The sequence below is a fragment of the Carettochelys insculpta genome, chromosome 2 (assembly GCF_033958435.1).
Source record: "Carettochelys insculpta isolate YL-2023 chromosome 2, ASM3395843v1, whole genome shotgun sequence".
Taxonomy (NCBI): Eukaryota; Metazoa; Chordata; order Testudines; family Carettochelyidae; genus Carettochelys; species Carettochelys insculpta.
The window spans coordinates 242858071-242881777 of record NC_134138.1 but is presented as its reverse complement, the minus strand read 5'-3'; the positions used below and the strand labels follow the sequence as shown (position 1 = coordinate 242881777).

The 23707-nt window shown below is 41.1% G+C and overlaps 1 protein-coding gene across 5 annotated transcripts in view; it reads right to left on the bottom strand.

The window, feature by feature from the left end:
- Positions 1 to 23707, bottom strand: part of PLXDC2 (plexin domain containing 2) — a 429645-nt gene that overhangs the window by 16124 nt on the left and 389814 nt on the right. For 2 of the 5 annotated variants that reach the window (XM_074984847.1, XM_074984844.1), the window contains exon 13: positions 15022 to 15182. In XM_074984847.1, coding sequence (XP_074840948.1) covers positions 15022 to 15182 — 161 coding nt within the window. Of the gene's footprint in view, positions 1 to 11023; positions 12053 to 14421; positions 14756 to 15021; positions 15183 to 23707 lie in introns of those variants that run through there. The other 3 variants (XM_074984845.1, XM_074984846.1, XM_074984848.1) reach the window with 3 other exon arrangements.

The following is a 23707-nucleotide window of genomic DNA, read 5'->3' as shown; positions in this document are numbered from 1 at the left end:
TAAGTCACCAGGGCCTGCTGAAATGCATCCTAGAATACTCAAGGAGCTGATAGAGGAGGTATCTGAGACTTTAGCTATCATTTTTGGAATATCATGGGAGACAGGAGAGATTCCAGAAGACTTGAAAGGGGCAAATATAGTACCCATCTATAAAAACTACAAACCAGTCAGTTTAACTTTTGGGCCAGGAAAGATAATGGAAAAAGTAATTGTGGAAATCATCTGCAAATACTTGTAAGGTTGTAAGGTGATAGGGAACAGTCAGCATGGATCTGTAAAGAACAAATCATGTCAAATTGATCTGATAGTTTCCTTTGATAAGATAACAAGCCTTGTGGATAAGGGAGAAGTGGTGGATGTGGTACACCTAGACTTTAGTAAGGCATTTGATATGGTCTCGCATGATATTCTTATCAATAAACTACGCAAATACAACTTAGATGGAGCTACTATAAGGTGGGTGCAAAACTGGCTGGAAAACTGTATTGAGAGTAGTTATTAATGGTTCTCATTCCTGTTGGAAAGGTATAACAAGTGGGATTCTGCAGAGGTCTGTATTGGGACCAGTTCTGCTCAATATCTTCATCAATGATTTAGATATTGGCATAGGCAGTACGCTTATTAAGTTTGCAGATGATACCAAGCTAGGAGGGGCTGCAACTGCTTTGGAGGACAGGGTCAAAATTCAAAATGATCTGGACAAATTGGAGAAATAGTCTGAAGTAAACAGGATGAAGTTTAATAAAGACAAATATAAAGTGCTCCACTTAGGAAGCAACAATCAGTTGCACACATAAGCTGCGTCTACATGTGCACGCTACTTCGAAGTAGCGGCACCAACTTCGAAATAGCGCCCGTCGCGTCTACACGCGTCGGGCGCTATTTCGAAGTTAACTTCGACGTTAGGCGGCGAGACGTCGAAGTCGCTAACCTCATGAGGAGATAGGAATAGCGCCCTACTTCGACGTTCAACGTCAAAGTAGGGACCGTGTAGACGATCCGCGTCCCGCAACGTCGAAATTGCCGGGTCCTCCATGGCGGCCATCAGCTGGGGGGTTGAGAGATGCTCTCTCTCCAGCCCCTGCGGGGCTCTATGGTCACCGTGGGCAGCACCCCTTAGCCCAGGGCTTCTGGCTGCTTCTGCGGCAGCTGGGGATCTATGCTGCAGGCACAGGGTCTGCAACCAGTTGTCAGCTCTGTGGATCTTGTGTTGTTTAGTGCAACTGTGTCTGGGAGGGGCCCTTTAAGGGAGCGGCTGGCTGTTGAGTCCGCCCTGTGACCCTGTCTGCAGCTGTGCCTGGCATCCCTATTTCGATATGTGCTACTTTGACGTGTAGACGTTCCCTTGCTGCACCTATTTCGATGTTGGGCTGAGCAACGTCGAAGTTGAACATCGACGTTGCCGGCCCTGGAGGACGTGTAGACGTTATTCATCGAAATAGACTATTTCGATGTCGCAACATCGAAATAAGCTATTTCGATGTTGGCTGCACGTGTAGACGTAGCCATACAGAATAGGAAGTGACTGTTTAGGAAGGGGTATGGCAGAAAGGGATCTAGATGTTATAGTGGACCTCAAGCTAAATATGAGTCACCAGTGTGATGCTGTTGCAAAAAAAGCAAACATGATTCTGGGATGCGTTAATAGGTGTGTTGTGAACAAGACATTAGAAGTAATTTTTCTGCTCTACTCTGCATTGGTTAGGCCTCAATTGGAGTATTGTGTCCAGTTCTGGGCACTGCATTTCAAGAAAGATGTGGAGAAACTGGAGAGGGTCCAGAAAAGAACAACAAGAATGATCAAAGGTCTAGAGAACATGACCTATGAAAAAAGGCTGAAAGAACTGAGCTTGTTTAGTTTGGAAAAGAGAAGATTGAGGGGGAACATGACAGTGGTTTTCAGGTATCTAAAAGGGAGGGAGGGAGGAAGCTTGTTCTTCTTGGCCTCTGAGGATAGAACAAGAAGCAATGGGCTTAAACTGCAGCAGGGGAGGTTTAGGTTGGACATTAGGAAAAAGTTCTTCCTAACTGGCAGGGTGGTCAAACACTGGAATAAATTGCCTAGGGAGGTTGTGGAATCTCCATCTCTGGAGATATTTAAGAACAGGTTAGATAGATGTCTATCAGGGATGGTCTAGACAGCACTTGGTCCTGCCGTGAGGACAGGGGCTGGACTTGATGGCCTCTCGAGGTCCCTTCCAGTCCCAGTATTCTATGATTCTATGAGTGGCCTGGCTAAGAGGGGCCCGTGTCACACTAGGCATGAGCAAATGATCCCCAGCTTCTTAGCCTGGTTTAGGACACAGGGAAATATACAGCTTGCATATTATAGGTGCTTCTATTACCTTTGAAACGTGCAACTGTAACTGATTACTATAGGTACATTTATCTGTGTTAGCCTTGTAAATAAATCTCATTTCCTTTCCCTAGCGGATAAATCTTTAGATAGTTTATTACAGGATTGACCACAAATATTACCTTTGGTATGAGATCTAAGGTGTAACTGAGTGACTGGTCCTTCGGGACTGAGTGATTGATGTGATTCTTGGTATATAGCAAATGTAGGCTTATCTAGACAGCAAGAGAGATATGGGGTGCCCAAGGGCACTGCCTCTTATTCCATATTAAATCTGTTATAGTATCTGAGGCGTTTACAGTTGAAAACTGGCTGATGAAATACAAGTATAGAACTCTCAACCAACTTGGGGTTTGTGCCTGGTCTTAATAGTCTACACTTGAGACTGGTACTTATAGTCTTGAGGCACTGCAGAACATCCAGTCAGTGATCATTTTCACCTTTTGGTCTCTTCAGTGTAAACTTTTCACCAACCCAAACTACCTCTACAGTTACATAGAATCCATCAGCATTGCTTAGAGCTACTGAGCAGTGTGTCATTCGCATCAATACAGACACAATCTCTGAATTCAGCACATGGAGTCTGAAGAAGGTAAGAAATTCTAATGAGGCCAGATTCTCTCCTGTGCCAAGGTGCACTCAGTAATGGAAAGCTGACAATGGCTTCCTCATTCTCAAGCTGCCTTGGCACCAGCTCTACAGTAAGGTAACACAGGATAAGCCCAAACCTATTCATGACAGTTGGACAAGACTCCTGCAGCGCTGTACTCCAGGTGAGAATTGTATCGGGGAGTACAGGTTGAACCTCTCTAGTCCGGCACTCTCGGGACCTGACCGGTGCCGAACAAAAGAATTTGTCAGACCACGAGAGGTCAAAATTGACTAACAGTACTACCAACACTTCCACTGCATACTGGGCTCTTAGAAGACATTTGGGGTAAATTAGAGCTAAATAACAGCACAGAATACTGAGAGGCAGGACTGGTGGCTGTAAATAAAGTTTATGCAACCCCAGGACACATGGCCACACCCATGATAAGTGGTAGCTTGGCTAACTAAAATTATACCAAATTATGGATGTTGATGGACAAGTGCTGGACGAGAGAGGCTCATCCTCTACCATTCTGGCATTGCCATGTTTTATTTATGGTCCTTTGCCACCATACTCCATATGCCAAGGTAGAGGGGGATGGCACAGGCGCTAACTCATTTGGCATTGTATCAATCAAAAACTCCTTTAGGGAAATTCTCAGCTGTCCAAGTGCAGCCAGATTATTTCCCCTTTGTGCCACTCAGGCAGTGAAAAGGTGACAAAACTGAGGTGTGAACTATTGTCATTCAGACACTAGGGAGCATGGAGAAAGTAGCAGAGCATCTAAAGCAGCAATGTATACTTCACACTTGCTTTAGTTTCTCTATGGCTGTGTCTACACTTGCTTTCTACTTCGAAGAGAGCATGGTAAGTAAGGTGTTGGGACATTATTAATGAAGTGCTGCGCTGCATATGCAGCACTTCATTAAGCTAATTCTCCTCCATGGCAACTCCGAAGTGTTAAACTTCGAAGTGCCAGCTCATGGGTGGGGACTGAGTAAAGGGACTTCGAAGTTGCCCAGGCACTTCAAAGTACCGGCGGGTCAGCTGCAGCTACCTGAAAGCCAGCACTTCGAAGTTTAACACCTCGGAGTTGCCACAGGGGAGCATTAGCTTAGTGCAGTAAGGAGCTAATGTAGACAAGCCCTATGTAAGTTACATCCACCTAGACCCTCTTTGGATACATTAACACCACATGCCTCTTTTTGGAAGCATGTAGTGTGTGTAATACCTACCTGGGTAGGTATGTTTTCATCAAGCAGAGAAAAGAAGGGTATGGGTAGACATCCAAGTACATACCCTCCATGCTCTCTATCCACTTTCCCATCTACATTGCTGTTTTTAGCAGTGCTATTTTGGTGGGGGAGTGAAGAGCAGCACGGAAGGATGCCAACAGCTCCCTGCTTCAAAGCCTGTCCCTGCTGCAGTGAAAGACGCCAGCAGCAGGGAAAGGCTCTGCCAGCTCTGCCTTTTCTCATCACAGTGACAGGTTCTTGCTGCAGGGAACTGTTGACGCCTTTCTCTGCTGCCTCCCCTCTTGCCAGAGTTTTTCACCGACATAGGTAGCTCCACATTGCAATATAGATGGAGCCTGTTTTTCACTGCAGCATGCAGCTACACCGACACTAACCACCTCACCCGTGGCGTACAGTATAGAAGTAGCCTTACACTGAGGTTAAGTGGGAGCAAATACTCTAAAGCTGGCTGGATACAAAACAGTCTAATTTCTACTACCTCTTAGTTTTGTCAAGTTTGTCCTTTGCACATAATTTCCTTTCACCGTTAAGCCCACCATTTAAATGCACACCAGCAAAACTAAGAATACTTTTTAAAATACTATTCATGAACAACCCAGATCAAATTCACCAATGCAGTAACTCCATTTCATTCAACCATGTTACATGGGGAGGAATATAACCTCAACCAACAAAACATAATAGCAAAAATGTTGTACATTAAAGAATAACAAAATGATTTATTCAGTGATGAGCTTTCGTGGGACAGACTCACTTTTTCAGATCCCTGAAGTGGGCCTGTCCCATGAAAGCTCATCACTGAATAAATCATTTTGCTAGTCTTTAAAGTGCTACATTTCTGCTGCTTTGTTCTGTTGGAATACAGACTAACACAGCTACCTCTCTGTTACTAATCTCAACCAAGTGCAACTTCAGAAACTCCTGAGCCATGTTTGCTCATAATTAATTGTGCAACAGCTCTCCCTTCAATTTAATCTATGTTTCATGAATTTCTGCATTACCAGGTATGTAATCCACTATATAGGTACATCGTATCTGGTTTATTGCCAGACAAATCTAAGATCCTGACTACAGCATATTTTACAATACAATGATTAGTAGACAAATTAATTGTTTAGTCATTTTATTATAGATAGTTATTATTGTGGTTCATTAATTTTGGTGTATTTTAGGCTCCTGATGAGAGTCTTCATCTTGTTAAAACAAATATAAAGGATGCCAGTTTTTATATCAGCAAGAAGGAGTTCAAAGTATCACCTTGCTGCAACATTCCTTATTTCCAAGCAGCATTATGAAGGAATTCCTCAAGGCAAGTGTCAACTGGTGACCTGATTCAAATGGAAGTATCCTTGGCAACTTGGAACTATAAAGGACTCAAGCTAGCTAGAAGAATCTGGTCTCTCTACCTGTTCCCTCCTGAAACCATGCAAAACTCCAAACATTCTGGGATATATCATAAAACTGGAAGGGACCCTCAAGAGGTCATCAAGGCCAGTCCCCTGCCCTCACAGAAGGACCTTGGCCACAGAAAGCACCTCTAATGAATAGCTGTTGTTCCCTTTTTCTGGGTTCCCTGCTCCTTTTGGATACATTTATTCTCTTCGTAACCAAAGAGTGGGGAAAGAGTTATATCCTGCAGTCTGAGTGGACAGTTTGCAAGCCAGCCATGGACCACAATAAACAATTTTCAATCTATGAAGTTCTCCTATAAACCAGTCCATTACTGGCAATCCATTACTGTGAACTTGGTTTTGGGTATGTTCTAAATATACCGAGGCTTATGAAGTATCTTCAGATTCATTATCATGCAATAAGAAGAAATGACTGATGAATAATTACCTCTTTTGTAGTGAAAATTGACCTTGCTGACTAGTACTAAAATCCCCACCAGTAATTTCCCAACCCTGCAAATGAAGTCAAATAGTTGCTGATTAGGCCTATATTTGCTCTGCAAGCTAGGGGTTTAATTCCCAGCCTGCAGAGACTGTCATCTGAACTAGCATGTTAAAACAGTATTGTAGCTGAAAAACAGCATTATTGGCACAGGCTAGCTCCCCTGAGTGTAGAACTATAGGCAGGGCCAGATTAACCAGTAGGCTAATAAGGTTATATAGCCTTAGGCCCTTATATTCTTCAGGCCCTCCTGGTCAGGCATGGCAGGGGCCAGGGTTCCAGAAGGAAGAAGCACTGCATGAGCTGCAACTGGATGGAACAATGGAGGTGGCAGGGTTGTGTCACTTGCTTTTTATGCTTACTGTTACTCAGCTCTTCTGTGCAGCAGCTCTTCCCTTCCCTGCCACTCCCTGCGGCACCAGGGCCCCTGTTGGAATTGGGAACACTCAGCTGGCAGTCTGCTGCTTTCACTTCCTTGGATCTGTGTCTTCCCAGCCACATCGCACTGGAGGAAGGTCAAACTCAATACATAATATTCTAGGTTTCTCCCTCCTCAGGCTCTCCCTCAGGGATTTTAAATTCACTTTTTAGCAGGCTATGGTAAAAAAAAAAACAAAAACAAAAACAAAAAACAACCTGTCTGAATAGGCTAAGGGTATGTCTAGATTACATGGAAGTTTGACCTGGTTGAAGGTTGAACTTAAGGAGTCTGATTTTGTATGCCTGGCAAAGACATACAAAATTGAGTGACCTGGGGTTGGCATTGACTCCTGTACTCCTCCACATTGCAAGGAATACTGGAGGTCAATGGGAGATTTTCTCCCATCAACCTCCATCTGTGAAGATGGCCATGAAAGTCGACTGAAGATAAGCTGATCCTAGCTACTCAATTGCTCTAGCTAGAATTGCATATCTACAGTTGACTTACCAGTCTAGTATAGACCTGTCCCAAGACAGAGTTCTGTCCATTTGCTGGGTCTCTAGGAGATCAATTCATCCTAAAAGTACTTCATTCATTTTCTTTTGAGTTTCATTCCAAAAGCTTTAAGTTAAGTAAACATGAATTTAGTCCTTATTTTTCTGCCATGTTTTGTTTCCCAGGTGGAAATGTTGGGTGTGCATGGAAAGAGTTAGCTTGTAGAATGGAATGAGAAGAAACCTTATTGTCTTCAGGCCAGATTCTGGGAGAATAGATTTTGGTCCTTCAAGCTTTTTCACACCTGGATAAGATAATCGGACCCTCATTTTCCACCCCACTCTGAGATCCTCACTTTCCACCCCACTCTGAGCACTTTAAAGGAAAAAAAAAGTTTCTCTACTCGATCCTTCAATCTCTATTGCAGCCTAGTAAACAAACACCAGCCAGACTTGATGGTTCTTTTGAGATGCTGATTTTCAATGAAGTCTTTCCCCCGGGCCCCCGAGGGTTTGGGGTGGGGGAGTGGAGAGGCAGAGAACACAACAGAAAGGGAATAGCTCTGTTTTGTTCCAGACATTTAAAAGCTGAAAGCCTTTAGATTAAGTTTGTTTAAATATTTGCACACTCACTCTGAAGAGATAACATAGTACAAAAATGCTGGGCAACCATCTCATCAGTGTTACTTATAGGTGCCTGTTACCAGGTTTCTCTCACAGACAGCTTTACAACAAAAAATGCAAACCATAGCTGGCACAATGCATACAGGACTCATGTTTAAATCCCATGTCATGTCAGAGCTCCTGATCACACTTTAGAATAAATAGGAGACCAGACTAGATGACCTCTAGAGGTACCTTCCTTCCAGTCCAATTATTATTTTATTCTATGATTCTATTTGTGAAAGAGCAAATGAATACAGAAGAAATGTGTTTATTTTTGAGGATGCTGGTTACAGGCAGGACACTGTATTAGATCCACCAGGCTCTCTAGTTCCCACGTTACCCAAAAGCCATCTGGTGGTAGCAAGAGTCTCCACACATAGCCAAGGCCTCTAAATTATAGCCTGGACTAAATAGCCATCCAAGAGGCAGATTACAGCTTTACATCCACTCTATGCACACGCTGACAATTATGCTTAAGCCTTACTCTTTGCAGTAGGGAAGGAAAGGGGATGATATATGATGGAGGAAAGAGACAGGGATGGAGGAATGAGGCAGGCAGAAGACAGTGTTTAGAAGAAGGGGACTGTGAATTCAATTGATGGTGATTATGATTTTGTCTTTGTGTGGGGTAAGTCTGCAGGTTCAAGTAATATTTAACTTTGTACACAGTAGGCCAATGCTGGACAACAGGAACTACCATGCACAAGAAAAGAAGATGGCAGATATTGAAGGAGGCTAGAGAAAAACAGCAAAGGCAAGAAGTAGTGCTGAAAGCTACTCCTTCTCTTCTAGTGATTTTTCCTCCTCCTAAGTCTGGTGGTGAGGAAGCACAGGCAAATACCAGCGCAAGTCAACCTGCTCCAGTATCTGATGAATAGGATCAGCCTCCTGACATTGTGACTTCTGTACCTGGAGTCTCACTTCTCTCCTCTGAAGGTACTTTCCCAATGATGGTAATCTAAAAATATCCTTCTCCAACAATCCAGATGAGAGGGACAAGGCTTCTCAAGATCACATTGCATATTGGACTGAGAGGCGTTCACAGAAATGCCAGAATCTAGATCCTGACTTTTCGTTGACAAAGCAAGAGTACACCAATCAGAATCATTATTTGACCAAATCAGTGATTGAATATGTGAAGCCTAACAAAGAGATTGGCAAAAGAGATTGGCTCAACTACTCACTCAATTATTCAAAAAAGATACTGTTTTTATTGCTGTCTGTTTCCTGATAACAAACAATAGGGAATATTCTGTGAAGGCTTCAGTGATTGGAAGAATATTGAATACATTACCAATCATGCAATGAGTGATTAGCATACATTGTCAGTCAGCAGCTATAGTGCCTGAAAGAAAGTTAGAGGCGGAATTCATATCCACATTGAAAACCAGTTTTTGGAAGCTTATGCTTATTGGATGAACATTCTCAGACACGTAGTTAAAACCATAGTTTTTCTTGCCAAGCGTAGTCTGCCATTTCATGGCTCAGATGAGACTGTTGGATTGAAACATAATGTCAATTACCTTAGTGTTCTAGAGCTAATTGGATAGTTCGACCTTTTCTTAGCTCAGTACATTGGTGAACACATAAGTCATGGAAAAGGTCATTCAGATTATCTATCAAAGACTAATGAATTCATTGCAATGCTGGCAAAGAAGATGCTACCAGCTACTGTAGATGAGATCAAAAATGCAGGATATTTTTCAGCATTGGTTGACTCAACACTAGATGTGTCATACGTACATCAGGTGACTGTCATCTTGTGTTATGTGCTACCGAGGGGACCAGCTGAACATTTCATGACCTTCATCTACACAACCAGCCACACAGTAGAGAAACTTGCCTCAAAACTACTCAATTTCCTCACTGAAAATGTACATCAGGCTTTGTCATGGTCAAAGCTCTGACAATACAAGTAATCTAAGTGGCAAATACTCAGGGATGCAGGCAAAGATAAAAGAGCACAATAAAGCAACAGCTAAAGCTAGGAAAACAAAATTGTTTGTTTAGAGAACTGAATACAATAAATGTGTTAATTTTTTGTAAATATGATTACATCATTTTTGATTGGTGATTAATTACATACCATGTGTTGCACACTCACTCAACCTTGTTGGCCAGTCTGCTGCAGCAGACTGTTGTATTGAAATAGCTTCTTTATTTGGATCTTTCTAAAAACTGTACATTTTTTTTCTCTGCATCAACCAGTTTTTGGATGATCCTTAGAGATTCACTGTCAAAGGGATGCCCAGTGCCCAAATCACTGTCAGGCACATGGTGGTGTGCCAAAGCTGATGCTGTGAATACAACTGTATTAGGATACCTCAACATCCTTGAAGTACTAGAGAATATTAAGGAGAATGAGTCTCATAAATAAGCAACAAGAAAAGAAGCAAAGATTCTGAGTGATGTAATGCACACTTTGGTAACTGGTATTTTGTGTGAAGTCTGGAATGATATACTTCAGCCATTCAGCAGGTGCAATATAAACTTGCAAAGAGCTCAAACAGACCTTTCCTCTCGTAACGAGTCTTGGAACTGTTCTTCAACCAATGTGGGAAAGTCCTGATGAATGAGAAATTCAGGGCACTTTAAGGACTGATAACCACTAGTATAAGTCAGGAAAATGATGTAAAAGATAGAAGATGATGTGACAGAATGTTTCCCAAATGCTGAAATTGCATTTTTGCTGTATTTGACACTAATGATCATGATCTGTAGCACAGAACATTCAATCTCTCTTCTAACAAGGTTGAAAAATGTCCTCCAATTCCCCATGACTCAAGAACACCATAGCACTTTGTCCCTTTTGAGCATCAAGAATAAAATTATCAGGACTTTGAACTACTGTGACATAATTCACAACTTTCCAACAGCTAAAGCTAGGAAAACAAAATTGTTTGTTTGGAGAATTGAGTACAATAAAAGTATTAAATATGATGACTTTGTTTTTTTTCAGTATGTAATTCATACTTAGGCCCTTCTCTCTCATTAGCCTTAGGCCCCTGATAACCATAATCTGACCCTACCCTGTAGGTCTCAGATGAGTTTGTACTCAATGCAGCTAGTGTATGATACCACTCCTGCTCTCCTTGCTTCCTGCAAGTACAGCACTGCTTTTAGCACACTAGCTCAGACCAACAGTGGCAAATTATGTCTACATGAGCTAGGAATCATACCCCTTGCTTGTAGGGTAGACAAATCCATATGCACTCCAACTAAGGAATAGTTATTTAATTACCATTTTCTCAAACATGTCAAAAATTATTTAATTTAAAATCAAACATTTTCTATTTCAAAATACAAAGTTAAAAGAAGAGAAAAATCCCCTTTAAACTGATTACATTATCAAGCTAGCAAAACTTCAGCAGAGACTGTCCCATACATACATTCATATGGTGAGTATTTGCTATTCAAATAGATGGCAATCTGACACATGTTCTGAGAGTCAGTGAAGGTAACATATGGAAAAACTGGTGTTTATTTCCTGTTTTCTCAAAGTATATTATAATAAAGGCCACTAAATAATAAAATGCTTTGGTTATTGAAAATGAATTGCAGTGTGCTTTCCTCCCTTCAAATAACTATTGCATAAATAGCAAATGAAATCAATCTTTGATAAATAAGAGTACAGGTCCCACTGGGCCACTCAAAGTACATGCTACATGGCAGTTGGTTTAAGTAGGGTGGCTATGCAACGCATTAATATATACAAGGCAAATAGAAAACACACTGCAGTCTATTCCTATTGTGTTATGATGCAGGAATAACTTAAAATTTCAGCATGTAATCAAACAAGTGGAAGCAGCTATATATACAAACTGCAAATAAACTGGCTCATCTGTGGCTTCCTAACAGAAAACCAAGATTACGTTTTGGTTACAGCCTTCAGACGCAAGTCAGACACAGATACCCTCCTCATGGAAATGTGTCTTATGCAGTTTAATAAGGACATAACCCAAAGAGTTCCATAGCTGTTACTCTATAAACCTACAGAATCTCAAATATATGCTAGAAATATATGCTAGAAAATTAAACAATCATCCTATGTAATGTATTAGTTTCAGAATTCTATAACTTGGGTTAAAAATTCTGTACAAAGGTTATTCTTAAATTCAATAACATGATTTACAAGGATGAAGGTGGTTTGTTTCTTTAAAGCAAGTCCATTTCCTCTTTTTATCTCCCCCACATATACATTGGTTATTTACTTATTGTATTGACTACCCTTCACTCTGGAGACCTAGATTCAAATCTTGATTGAGCATGACAATTGTGAATGGATTTGTGGCTTCACCTTGAGCCGTAGAAGATTAAACCACCACTCAAGGTAAGGAGGTACAGTTCATGCTCTCTGCTCAAGGAATACCAGGTCTGGAAAAGCAGAAGGGTTATAGGTCAGTTGTGCAGATACAATTATGCGAGGAAGTCACCTGCCTAATCATTCTTTAATTAACACAAAATAAATGAAAACTTTTTTTCATTCATTATTCTTATTTTATGTAACATTTGTGTGTGGGGTATGGTGGGGAGATTTCTCAGCCAATCAAGCCTGTGGCAATATGTCTGAACTCATATTCTACAATATCAAAACAATACAATGCTAATGTCATTCCGTTTCTCAAATAAATAAGATACGTTGGCTTTTTTGAAGAACCTTACTGACCCTGATAACTGAGTATTTTGATTTCAAATCACCTTCTGACAAGGATTCCATTATATCAATGGACTGCCATCACAACTTAATCAGAAATCCCGCTTATTTCTAGTCACAAATCTTTTGCTGACAGAACCTTTGATATTGTTTCAGCAATCAGAGTAATTGGCTTTTGTATAAATTGTCTCCATCTAACAATTGTATTTTATCATCTTTCTCTGTATTCCCTCCCACATATGCACTTTCATTCTCTCAAAGCAAATCTTAGGGAATACGATCTCATCTCCGTGTGAGGAGATATATGCGCACACTTTTGTGCATGAGGTGAGAAGAGTGTATCTTTACCACAAATTTTCTGAATTGGCCAAACTATTTATAGTTTTTCTTTATGAAATTAGTGACCAGTGTTAGTAGTTAGGAAAGTATCTGAAATGACCAAACAAAAAAAATGTACTTAACAGAAGCAATCAGTGTAAGAACTAACTATATTTTGAAAAGCTACAACATTTCAAATTCAAGATCATTTCTATCATATTTCCAAAGCCATGGTCATATTTTAAAGTTCATAATAATAATTTTTCCATTCTTTTTCAAACACCTCAAAAGTCAATCAAAATAATTTGCAAGTCTAAGTCTCAGTGTTCAAGGAACATCTCTACCTAGTAAAATGAAACTGACCACAAGATGCCTCCCACTTTATGGCATAATACCCATGCTTGTGCTCTTGTTAATTTTGAATTTATGGTTTTCACAAACATAGCATCATTCCTAGAAAACAAAGGATTATGTAGCTTACACCACTAGTAATAATGATACTAGTTATATTTTTAATGATAAGCGATTCATTATATACTAATAAATTCCCTTGACTTCCTGTATCCTGACTTCAACCTTGGGGACAGTAAATATATTATGTAGTAGATGTCTCTACTACTGGATGGAATACTGTGTACATTTATACTGTAATACAAATATTTAATAATAATGAATTGTTAACAAGTAGAATTTCTGCTCTTGCCGATGTAGCTACACACCTCAGAAATACCCTTTTCATACGCATCTTACTGTTAGCCATTTGGAACATGGTGTTGCCAAACAAATCAGACCGTTTGGAAGCTTATGTTAACAGATAATTAAGTTTACCATGCCAAGGCCAATCAAGCTAGGGAATAATATAGCGGGTCCAATGTTCTACTTATGGAAATGGACACAGCTCCACTGACTTCAGCAGAGTTGCCAGCAGAGATTTGACTCAGTATGTCATTTAGAGACTAAGTAAAGTACCAGATCTTGTTATTTAGAGCCTGATCCCAGATGATTAATGTAGTTGTATAGCCTGAGCCCTGTCAATTTGTGTAAGTATTTAATTTTGATTTCTGTCACTACTCTTAAGTTCTCTACTTAACTATAAAGTAGTTTTAAAGATGAAGCATGCTCCTGTTACAATGACTGGATGTTTCATCAATGATTCACAGCTTTTTGTTCTGCCTTCTGCCTAAGCATTCTGCAGGGTACCTCCAGTCATTATGCACCTTTATTGTTGTCTGTTGGAAAGTATTCACGTTCTTAAAAATGGGCCAACACTGCATGTTGATTTCACGAATGGTCACAGCTTTCTCTTTTGTATAGAAAGTGTATACATAGCTGGATACAAAAGAACATAGCTGAGCTGGAAAAGGTATATCTCTCAGCACAGTGCAGATCTTAACCACATACTGGTGCCATAAACACCTGCACTCGGGATAATGTTCTAATCTCACATTGTCGTATACTGTTGGGTTGTGAATTAAAGGATTTCAGCAAATGAACACTGTGCACGAGTTGCAGAACAGTCTGTTTAACTCAAGTATTTCAAGCAATCTGTAGCGCAGGTATTTTGCTGAATTTACTAGTGCTCAGAATCTTTAATCTTTTACACCAGACAATCTGATTAAAAGAGAAAATGACCATGCACATTGCTTTCACAGTTGCCATGAACTCTGGTGACAAAATGTTACTCTAAATGAGTAAAATGCAAGATAACAAGAGATTTTGTGAATGTGACTGATAACTTTGCTTTACAGGTTGAACTTCTCTCATCCAGCACCCATGGGGATCTGATAAGTGTGGGATGAGAGAATTTTCTGGACAATAGGAGGTTAATGTTTTCTAGCACAGACATCACCAACACTTTCACTGCTTACTGGGCTCTTAGAAGACATGTAGGTGTAAATTACAGCTAAATAACAGCACAGAACACTGACAGCCAGGGCTGGTAGCTGTAAACAAACTTTATGGGTCCACAGGAAACTTGTCCACATCCATGATAATTGGGTCGTCCAACTAACTAAAATCATGCCAGATTACGGAGTTTCCTGGACAAGACAGTTCTGGATTAGAGAGGCTCAACCTGTACTGTATATGACTTTTGAGTATGGATTCTGTAAAAAACAAACAAACAAAAACCAAAAAACACACTGTTGAAATACAAGTCATATAATGAGGGGTGGTGAAGTGTCTGAATGCTTAGCAACATCTTATGAGTGAGGTATTTAAGATTCTGTAAATGTTACAGATTAAAGCTCAGACTGTTCAGGATTCCAGGATAAATCCATATTTTTACTTTAGAAAGAACTATTCTGTAAACTGAATAATCATGTTAAGCAAGTGATAGTATTAGTGTTCTATCATGGTACCTTTGACTTACCTCTATAAAGAAGAGACTAGCTGCTGATGTTGGATGATGGTACATATAGACTGTCACAAGGATGGCTGCTGCTACAATGAGGACCAGTATCAGAATTCCAACAATTAAACCAGCATGGAGAGTACCTCCTTTCTTCTCTGCAGCACTATCATCTGTAGAAGCTACAAGAATGGGATACCTATTAGCATGGCAACTGTTTTGTATTAAGAGAGATTATGTCTTCTCATCTACAATAAATTATTAAAATGACAGCTGAATATTTGTTTCCTTTGTCTTATATTTTTCTAATACTCCAAATAGCCTATGTTGCAGAAAGATATCTTCCTTCCCTCCAATATGCATTGTCATTTAATGTTAATAAAAGGACACTTCCACGTGTTTTATTATTTCTAGCTTAATAAAATTAATGTCCTTCTTTCTGAGAGTTCTTAAGACATTCGAAAGCTCCTCATTATTTACATAAGGAATTTACATTATAACATTTGTATTTGATTCCCCCAACCAAAAAAAAAGAGATCATTTTTGCCCTACAGACATCAAGTAATAATTGAAAAATTTTGAAAGATGTATTTTGTCATTTTTTGCAAGATTCAATATGAGACATGTCACAGTTCCTTGTTAGGCGTAGCTACTAAACCCATTCTGGTTACATCTACATGAGAGGCTTTTTCTGGCAAAACTGGGCTTTTTACAGAAAAAACCCATGGAGCATCTACATGCAAAATGTGCTTTGTCAACAAAACCCACCACGTCCACTGGCAGTGTTATACCTCTCTCCATTCAGGTATAATGCCTTTGTCAACAGTGTTCTGTCAAGAAAACAGCCATGTAGAGGCTCCAGGGACCCTTTTGTCAACATGCAGGGCTTCCGGTTCCCTGGGCAGCCCTGTTTGCTGAGCTTCTGGCTGGCCATTGTGTCAACTGGGCAGTCTGGCCACTCTCTGTCGAGAGAGCAGATCACACTTTCAGTCCGCTTTTGTGTGTAGATACAATCTGTCAACACAAGTTTTGCCAGGGAATCCCTTCAGAGAGTGACTTCTTTCGACAGAGGTTTCTCATGTAGATGTAGCCTCCGAGAGGCTAACTCATGAGCTTGCAGGATGATTTTCCAAAGTGCTGTGCAACTGAATAGCATTGCAAAAGTGCAAAAAATGAATGTTAAATGACCCTTAAATACTTTGATTTTATAATGAAGGGAGTGCATACCATATCAACATATTACTGAAAATTATCATTTTTTAAACATTATACTGAAAGATCTTATGCTGTATTATACACTTGCTGAGGAAAAATAGAATACCTGAGTAAGTATTTTAAAAAAAAAAATCCCATCATTCCCAGATAAATCAACCAATTTAAGTCTGAGTAACAGAATTGTCATCATGATGAAAGAGTCTCACTAAATCTTGGTCTACACTGGGGAATATAATCAAATATAATAGCCTTAGATCGATTTCATAAACCAAAGTCTTCACCACAGCACTCAGCAGGTCAATTTTAAGGGTCTCTTAAGGTCGACTTTTGTACACTTGATTTCACTAGGAGTAACATAGAAAATTGATTTTTCAGTTTTGACTTAGGCAAGTGCAAACAGTAGCACTATTAAAATAGATTTTATTAGTTTCCAAAACTATTCCACAATGCCCCTCGGTGTGTCCTTTCTGGTTATTGCTTCAAGTCCGCTGCTCTTCAGGTGAACAGGAAGTAGGTGACAGGAAGCAGGGGTCACCAACACAGGAATTTTTATTTAATTTCCTTTCCTCTCTGGCCAGCGTGATGAGCAAACATCAGGAGCATGCACCTCTGCAGCACGCCTACTGGACATTAGTTCACAGGGTCAGAAAACAGTCCGAGCATGGTGCCATCAGAAGATCCAGGACCTCATTGCTGGGTGGGGGGAAAAAAAACCTACCTTCATGAAGCATAAAATCATCGAAAGAAATGCCGATATTTATACAAAGATATCACAAGGCATGATTCAGAGGAGGTACACCAGGGATGTTCAGCACTGCCACATTAAAATTAAGGCACTCAGGCAGAATTACCAAAAGAGCAAAGAAGTGAACAGTTTGTCTTGAGCATCTCCCCAGAAATGGCACTATTATGATGAGCTGAATGTTACTCTGGGGACAGACTGAACCTCTTCCCCCACAAAAAATGAATGGACACCTCAGTTAAGTATTGCTTGGCAGGATGATGAAGTGGCATCTGAGGTGGTGGATGAGGAAGAGGTGGATGACAGCACAGTCCAGTCCAGCGCAGAATCTGATCCTGCAAGCCAGGAGATGTCTCTCACATTGGAGCCTGTTCTCTCATCCCAGGACGTTTTGGAGGCAAACCAGGTACTTGTAGTGAGTATGCTTTTTTTCTGCTGATAATAATATGTTGCAATCGTGGAATCAGGGGAGATGGGTCTATGCCTGTTTTCCTTAGAACAGCTTGTTAATATTTCTGGTGATGGAGGGCTGATCCTGTTTGGACATCTCCACTCCCAGGGAATCACCTGCCAGCAGAAGTCTAACATTCCGGAGACCATGACTTCATTATCCTTTTTTTTTCCCTATACCCACCACTCTGCCATTAGGGCTGCCTAAGTAAAAACAGTGTAGACTGGAAAAATAGTTTTGCTTATTAGTTAACCTGCTTTGGGGTCCATGCTTTGGTGGCAGGTGGGGTGATGAGCGTTGTCATGGGGTTGGAGGTGGTTTCATAAAGCGTAAGGAAATGGTATGTGTGCGCTGAGGGGGAGCAATGCTAGTTAATGGCAGAAGATTCAAGACCCTACACACTCATTCATAAACTTGGTTTTCAAGGCATGCCTGATTTTAAATGCATCATTCTGTGCTCTCCTGATTGCCATGGTGTCCAGGTGCTGATCATTATTAGCCAGTAGATCTTCCTCTGCCCTCCACGCTGGCATGAAATTCTCGCTCTCACCTCACAAATGTTATGAAGAATAAAGCAGACCCCAATGACAAGCACAATGTTTTCTTCACTGTGGTCTAAGTGGGTCAGAAGGCATCTGCACCTGGCTTTTAAACAGCCAAAGGCACATTCAACCTCCATTCTGCACCTGGTAAGCCTGTGGTTGTAGAGCTCCTTACTGGGGTCCAGAATGCCTGTGTATGGCTTCATGAGCCAAAGGGCCAAATAGTAAGCAGGGTCATCAAGAACCACTATGGGCATTTCCATGTCCCCAGTGTTGGTTTCCTGGTTTGGGAAAAAAGTACCACTCTGGAGCCTTCTAAACATACCAGAATTCCTAAAGATTCATGCATCATGCACCCTTTGCAACCACCCCAAGTTTAGGTCAGTGAAATCACCTTAGTGATCCACCAATGCCTCCAGCATGATAGAGAAGTACCTTTTGTGGCTTAGTGTACTCTGAGGCCTGGTGGTCTGGTACTGTGATGGGGATGTGCATTCTATCCATGTATGGTCCCACAACAGTTAGGAAATCCCATGGCAGCAAATCCATCCACTATGTCCTGCACCTTCCCCACAGTAACTGTCTTTCATAGGAGAAGGTTAGCAATTGCCTTGGCTACCTGGATGACAACAATCCCCACTGTAGATTTGCACAATCCAAACTGATTTCCCACTGTCTAGTAGCTGTCTGGTGTTACAAACTTCCACAGAGTAATTGCCACACGCTTCTCAACTGTCAAACCAGGTCTCATTCTGGTATCGCTGCACTTCCAGGCAGGAGACAGCACTCCACAAAGTTCCATGAAAGTGTCCTTATGTATGTGGAAGTTTTGCAGCCACTGCTGATTGTCCCATGTCTGCTAAATGATGCAGTTCCACCAATCTGAGCTAGTTTTGTGGGTAGAGAACCTGAGCTCCATGGTGTACAATGCCTCCAGTGCTGCCACCAACTCTGCATTCCTCCTCTCCCAAACTTGACATGTGTTAATGCCCACTGCCTCAATCCACTCATTCTCCAGGGGCATGAAGTTCAGAATATGCTGCATCACAGTGTGGGAAGTCATCACAAAACACTGCGCCAGACATTGAAGAGTCTCCCGATCCATGTTATCCTTGTAATGGTGTGTGGCAGGCAATGTAAAAGTGGCACAAAAACTCCCTTGGACATTTCTTTTCAGTGGGAAGTGAGGGAAATGCATTCTATACTGATGAATCAGAACCCCAGAACCACTTGAGGTGACTTTCTTTTTCCCCACAAGACACTGGCACAGAATCTCAGAATTCAACAAGGCTACATGAACTGTGGGAAAGGTGCCCACAATGCACTGCTGCCACTGTCAAACTTAGGCAGTCCAGTGAGGACACACTAAGTCAACTTTGTGAGCAGGTTCACACCTTCAACTTCAACTTCATAAAATCTAGTGTTAAAAAGTCAACTTTAACAAACTTTAAACAAAAGAGCAGTAAAGTAGCACTTGAAAGACTAACAAAATAATTTTTTCGGTGAGCTTTTGAGGGACAGACCCACTTCTTCAGACCATAGCCATACCAGAACAAACTCAATATTTAAGGCATATAGAACCAAAAATAGTAATCAAGGTTGACAAATCATAAAAAAAATTATCAAGGTGAGCAAATCAGAGAGCAGAGGGGAGGGAGTTGGGGGAGTCAAGAATTAGATTAAGCCAAGTATGCAAAAGAGCCCCTATAATGATCCAGAAAAGTCACATCCCAGTTCAAACCACATGTTAATGTGTTGGATTTGAATATAAAAGAGAGTTCAGCAGCCTCTCTTTCCAAAGTAGTGTGAAAATTCCTCTTCAGTAAGACTCAAACTCCAGTAAAATGTTGGCACTTAATAAATTTGATTTTATTCCCAAATTTAGACATACTCTTAGTTAGTCAGTTGTCATGTATGGAATTGAACTTGGGTGACTCCAGGCATGTTGGTGGGGAGAGTTTGAGGGACAAAGAGGGTAAAGCTCCAGGCCCCAGCAGTAGCGATGGCCAGAGCACTGGCTCCTTTAAATCACTGCTGGAGCCACATGTGCTGTGCTTTGGGCAGCTCTGATGGCTGGCTGGAGGACATGTGGTGGTGCCGTCCCAGCCCTGACCCTTCTGTCCCAGGCCCTGCACTTTCCAGGAGCACAAAGCTACCCCCTCCCACTTTGCTGAGGGACCTGCAATTCAGACCCCCAGGAGTCTGATTCCTATCTGTGGCACCCCAGAGAGTTTTAGCAATTTCAAATATCACTTGTAGGTTATTCAACTACTACTGCCTATAAACAGAATTCACACTTAATCAGTTAGCATACTGAACATAGAAAAGAGACAGCAAAAAAGTGAAGTGCTTAGAACAATTCAGAAGCCCTAAGAGACATTGGAACATATGTGATTTGTATACAAAAGCTCATGTTGCTGCTAGTGTTTCCATCCTTGTCTGCCTGTTTGCCGGTCTTGGAACAATTGCCTATGTCATCTTCTTTCATGTGACCCCATTCTGGGCTTCTGAATCATTCTTAAGCCTCCATCTGCTTGTCTCTTTTCTATGTATAGCATGGTTGCTGATTGAGAGGCAGTTGTTTTTATACAACTGAAAGATCACCTCATTATCCCTGGACCTTTATATCCCTCCCCAAATGCAGTACTGTCAGATTGCCTATAGTGACTCTTGTCTCTTTTGTTGTTCCCTTTCCCTGACTAGAATCTATCTGTTTCTCATTAGTTGGTGAGATCCTCAGAGTGAGGACTGTACCTTCTTGTGTGTCTGAAAAATAGCCAGTATCTCACAAGGGGTGAGTCTACACTAGGAGCTAACTTTGAAGTTAACATTGAAGATGGGCACTGCTTCAAAGTAGCCAGAAGAGAAACTACACTTACTTCGAAGTTAACTTTGAAGTAAGGTGTGTGTAGATGCTCAGCTTAGAAGTTGCTTACTTCAAAGTTATACTTCGAAATAAGAAACTTTGAAGTTATTTTTGTAGTGTAGACACAGCCAATGATACACAACAACAACATAACAATAGTAATAGACAGTGTATATGACCTTTTAGTATTCACCAGCTGGTCAACACATCACTCAAAACATATATTACAAGTAAAATTGGAAAAAAAAAACTCGCACTATCTAGATTCTTACAATGATGCTTGTCTCTGTACCAGCTGAGCACTAAGGGTGAATGGTAAACTCTCATGATCCCAGCTACACATGCTTTTGCAGAGTAGTACTAACTCTCAGACTGAATCAAACCTCATAGAGTTACAGGTCCATAAGAAATACCATAGGAAGGAATTTAAAATTCTGCCCTAACTTTAGATCTTGGAGGCTCTGCAGGAGAGCATGAATGTTGATCCTATCCACTCCCCAGATGTGCTTTTATGGCTATAGGTCAAACAGTAGGAAACTCCTTGCAAGCCAGTAGCCTGGTCTTCCAGATCTTGCAGCAGTTGGCCATGGAACACACCACATATTTCAGGCAGCAGTCAGCCTCAGCTTCTCTCCAGCTTTCACTGCACTAAACAAAACCACAAGAGTAGATGAGGCCCAGACCCATCCTGCCCTTCTTGTAGTCTGCAGGGCTGATGGTGTTGAACAAGAAAGTGATAGATGAGAGAGAGAGAGAGAAATAGAAACAAGATGCAGAACAGACAGAACGGAGACAGAAAGGAAATGGGCAGAAAGAAAGGGGAGATATGTGCTTGAGTATGGTGGACCAGAGCTGGGGCACCCCATTATTACATAGGGTGAGAGCTCCAACAATAAAAGGAAGTGGTGCCTCAGCCTATGAATTGAATTAACTTTATTTTTACTGTTTGCAGCTAGCAGCAACTACAAATTGTTACACTAATGATATTTTTTCATTTTTTCAAGGTCTCGTACATGTTTTTGTACCATCTGCACAACCCTTTACTATCATCTTTCCTTATGACACATGCACACAGGCTCTAATCCATAGATCTGAATTGCTCCAGTGACTGGCTGTGCTCAGGGACATTACAAGACCAGCGAAAGAAGGAACTTTAAAGCAATTTTACCCTTTCCAAGTAATGGAATTTTACTCAACCTGCGACCTCTAGGCTACTTTCAACCAGGCCAGCACACAGCAGAGGCCCAGGTAACATTACCAGGGTCTTACAGATACCATATTGTGTTGATGTGGTCTACACAACGCACAGAGTGCTATATATTTTGCTCTCTGTAGTAAATAGGTTGGGAACTGCTGATCTAGCTATATGAGCAAATTTGTGAAGAACAAAGAGAATCTGGAGTCATTCAGGTTTCCCCTGCATCTCTGTACGATTTCCAAAATCTTGAGGAAGGGCTGTTTTACATTATGTTGTCACAATATAATTAATCATAAACTCATTGGGACAATGCATGCTGTAAAGTATCTCTCAGTGGCATTAGAGTGATAGAAACAGGACCTAATTCCTTTATTAATTGGCTATACACCTGCAACTGAACTAGACTGTATTATACAAGCTCAAGCTTCAATTTTCAGTCTACATATTGTAATAAAGATAATAATACCTAGTACTTGCACATGCTTTACATGCTCAAAGCACTGTGCAAACATCAAGTAATTAATAGAGGCCAGCAAGAGAGCCTTGCTTTATGTACATGCCTGGGTCAGATTGTGAACCCTTCATTTGCAGTGACGAGCAGTTACTTGCACAAACAGTCCCACATAAGGGATTCACAGGCTGGCCTGCTCTTTTGCTCTTCTAGCAAATGCGGGATTAGCACTAGTTTAATGTTCTTGACCATTTTCACACATTCTTCTGACCATTTTACACCTGAAAAAGCATTTTAATCACTATTATGTGGACCATTATATTCTACAGACTTATGAAAGAAAGGTCCTGGACAAGTAGTAGGGACCATCACACTAATCTCTTTAATATTCTGTAAGGCTAAGTTTACACTAAAACTTGCACCAACACACAAAAGTTGCCCGAGGGTGTTCATACATTCTTCCTCTGTTGACAATGTCCACACTGGGGAAACCATCAGGGACAGTGTGAGAAATGCATGATAGGTATGTATCCCATCGTACTGTGGGAAGGAAAGGTTGATCCCTGGTCTGCATATCCTGGGATCCCCACTGAGTTTTCCCACAGCCCCCTTAGCTGCTGGGAATGGCATCATGAGTAACTCTTGAATGCTAAGTGCTGAGGAATGTCAAAGCAGCACAGCAGTCTCTCCCATTTTCCCTCTGCAATAGCAGTCTGCCTGCAGTTGTGCTCCTACTGCAGGGTGAAACAGGAACATTCAAATGATTTACTCTTTGTTTCCCAAACAGAGCAGCTCACTCAGATGGCAGATGTATTCTGGAGCTTTGAAAGGGCGAAGGTGCATGCCTGCAGCGTAGCAGAGAATAAAACACTGAGCAGAACCATCAGGGCAGGCACTGTGGGATACTGGTGGAAGCCACTTCTGTCTACAAAACAGTGGCATGTACACTGGCTCTTTGTGAACAATAAAGGGAGGGAAAAAGAAAAAAATGTTTCTTGTAGGATGGAAGCTTTTTGTCCCTGAAAGTGAGATATTTTTTCCTGACAAAAATTGCACTGCAGTGTGTACGCTCTCTCTGTTTTATTGCCAAAAGACAGTTCTGGTGACAAAACTTGGTAGTGTAGACATGCTTTCAATGTGTACAACCTAGATTTGTAAATGAGAGACTACAAATGATAGCAGCCTGTCCATATTTCTTCGAGCCCATTGTGTGAAGTATTTCAATAATGTTGAAATAATGAT